Source organism: Notothenia coriiceps, unplaced genomic scaffold, assembly GCF_000735185.1.
Source record: "Notothenia coriiceps isolate Sejong01 unplaced genomic scaffold, NC01 NC01_scaffold00026424, whole genome shotgun sequence".
Taxonomy (NCBI): Eukaryota; Metazoa; Chordata; class Actinopteri; order Perciformes; family Nototheniidae; genus Notothenia; species Notothenia coriiceps.
In genome coordinates, this window is record NW_011359125.1 from 2,217,351 (window position 1) to 2,219,435 (window position 2,085).

Consider the following 2,085-nt stretch of genomic DNA (forward strand, 5'->3'; position numbering starts at 1 on the left):
TCCCCAACTCCGGGGACTTCCGGCCGGGGACTTTGGGTGGCAGTATACGCCGTGAAGTTGTTTGCGGCCTGCCAGTAAACCCAAAGCAGAAGAAGAAGAAGAAGTGACGTCGGCGGCTTCATTTGTCTAATCCTTCCCCAGGGACTTATTCCGGTGTGAACGCGATCTGTACTTAGTTCATGAGAACTAAAGAGTAACAGACAGAGAATCAGCACTTTTGAAACAGGGCTGAAACAGAGGGGATTATGGGATGCTGCAATGATCTGTTTGGTGTTTCAGCCAATCAGAGTCATGTTCTGATATCTGAGACCTATAATATATTATAGGTCTATTATATATATATATTCTATATTATACTGTTTTTCATCTATATATATATAGATGAAAAACAGTATAATAGGGGACCTTTAATATTAAAATAACAGTTTTTTTGTTGCATAGTAGCACCTACTGTACGTGAAGGGTTAGAAACATCCCATAGAGGTGACTTTAGAGTTACACACACAGAGAACAGGGGTCGTTTTGCATCAGTTCAGCGGGTTTTTTTTATCTTCTGTGTTCGTTTTGCAAGAATTTATGTTGCCGTTTTCATTTTTTTCCGATTTGTGTCTTTACCTCATTTTCTCTTTGTAGTTGTTTTGCATGTGTTGGTTTCTCTACAGTCTGTGGTTTCTATTTTTACATTCCAGTGCTGAACTAAACATTCATAAATACTTGTGTTAGTTTAGTTAGGTGAAAGAAAAAAAAGCCTTCAAATTTTAAAATAGGCACATTACAGTCCAATATATTCTGATGTGGACTTCAAACCTACAGAGTCCAGAGTGAGCAAATTAAATAATCATACATTTTTCCAGGCTATAATTATAATTTAATTCCGATGTAACATAAATAAAAACAAGACAAAATTATAAAAAGACACTTTTTTTTAAATCGCTAAATATATTTTAAATTATGCATTTTATTTTTTTGTATCACTTAAGTTAATAATTAAATGTGTGATTCATTCATTTGGTGCTTTTGAAAAGTACCAATGAGGTGAAATCAAGCGGCAAACTCTGGGGCAGAGCCGGGAAGCCCATAAGGAAGTGCCACAAACTGCAGTTCATCTAGTGGCCGATAGGGGATGGATGCAGAAAGGAGCAATGTCCATAGACCCCCATGTTAAAATGCCCAACTTTACAGTAGAAATAAACATGTTTCTACCCCTGGATGCAATAAAAAATATTCTGGATATAGTTAGATTCCACCTTCATGACAATGGATTGGGGAGTGAATTTATTAATAACGCACCCCTTTGAGTTACATTAGGTCTTAAATGTTTTGCATAAATGAGGGCGTGGTCACGTTGATGGACAGGTCTCTGCGGTGACTGCTGCTTCTAGCTTTCTGTTTCTCTGCTAGCTCCGTTAGCTCTGTTAGCTCCAGGATGCTACAGGGGCTCGGCTGCGAGGCTGATCCAGGGAACTTGAACCCGGACGTGTTTGTTGTGTTGGTGCCTGGTGGAGTATTCTTCATTTAAATATCGGACTTATCATATGCCGCATCGGCTCCGCCTCTTTGCCCTTATTTGGAACAAGCTGGAGTAGGTGGGAGTTCGACTCTGACTTCACTGTCGAGACGTTAGTGACCAACTCCGCCTACTGAGGGCTTCTCTGCAACTCTGCAGAAACCTATGGGTGACGTCACGGACACTACGTCCATTTACAGTCTATGGGTGAAATCAGGGGCACTCCTTGCGAACAGGCAAGGCAGGCAACTGCTTGGGGCCCCAGACCAGAAGGGGGCCCCCAAATAAGGTAGATTAAGAAGGTCGACAGCAACGACAACATGAAACACCCTTTAATTTACTGCAACGACATGTCGGGAAACCCCCTCAAGGCGGCCCCATGCATAGCGCGCCGTAAAATGCTGCTTCTCATCTTAAGCTCCGCTCCAGATAAAAGGTAAATGAATTTGAATCCTTATAATTATCAAAATTATAATGATTATTCTTTTCAGTTTTAAATGTAATATCGTATAATTGTTTAAGTAACGATGCTTGTATCAGCTTAGTTACCTGTATATATTTTACATTCATCAATTAAT

General features: G+C 40.1%; 1 protein-coding gene across 1 annotated transcript in view; it reads right to left on the reverse strand.

The window, feature by feature from the left end:
• The window catches only part of LOC104957138 (cytoplasmic FMR1-interacting protein 2-like), a 12,925-nt gene extending 11,410 nt beyond the window's left edge, over positions 1 to 1,515 (reverse strand). The window contains exon 1 of the mRNA XM_010784750.1: positions 1,345 to 1,515. Within this exon, the coding sequence (XP_010783052.1) occupies positions 1,345 to 1,515 (171 nt within the window). The remainder of the gene's footprint in view (positions 1 to 1,344) is intronic.
• Positions 1,516 to 2,085: the final 570 nt, after the last annotated feature.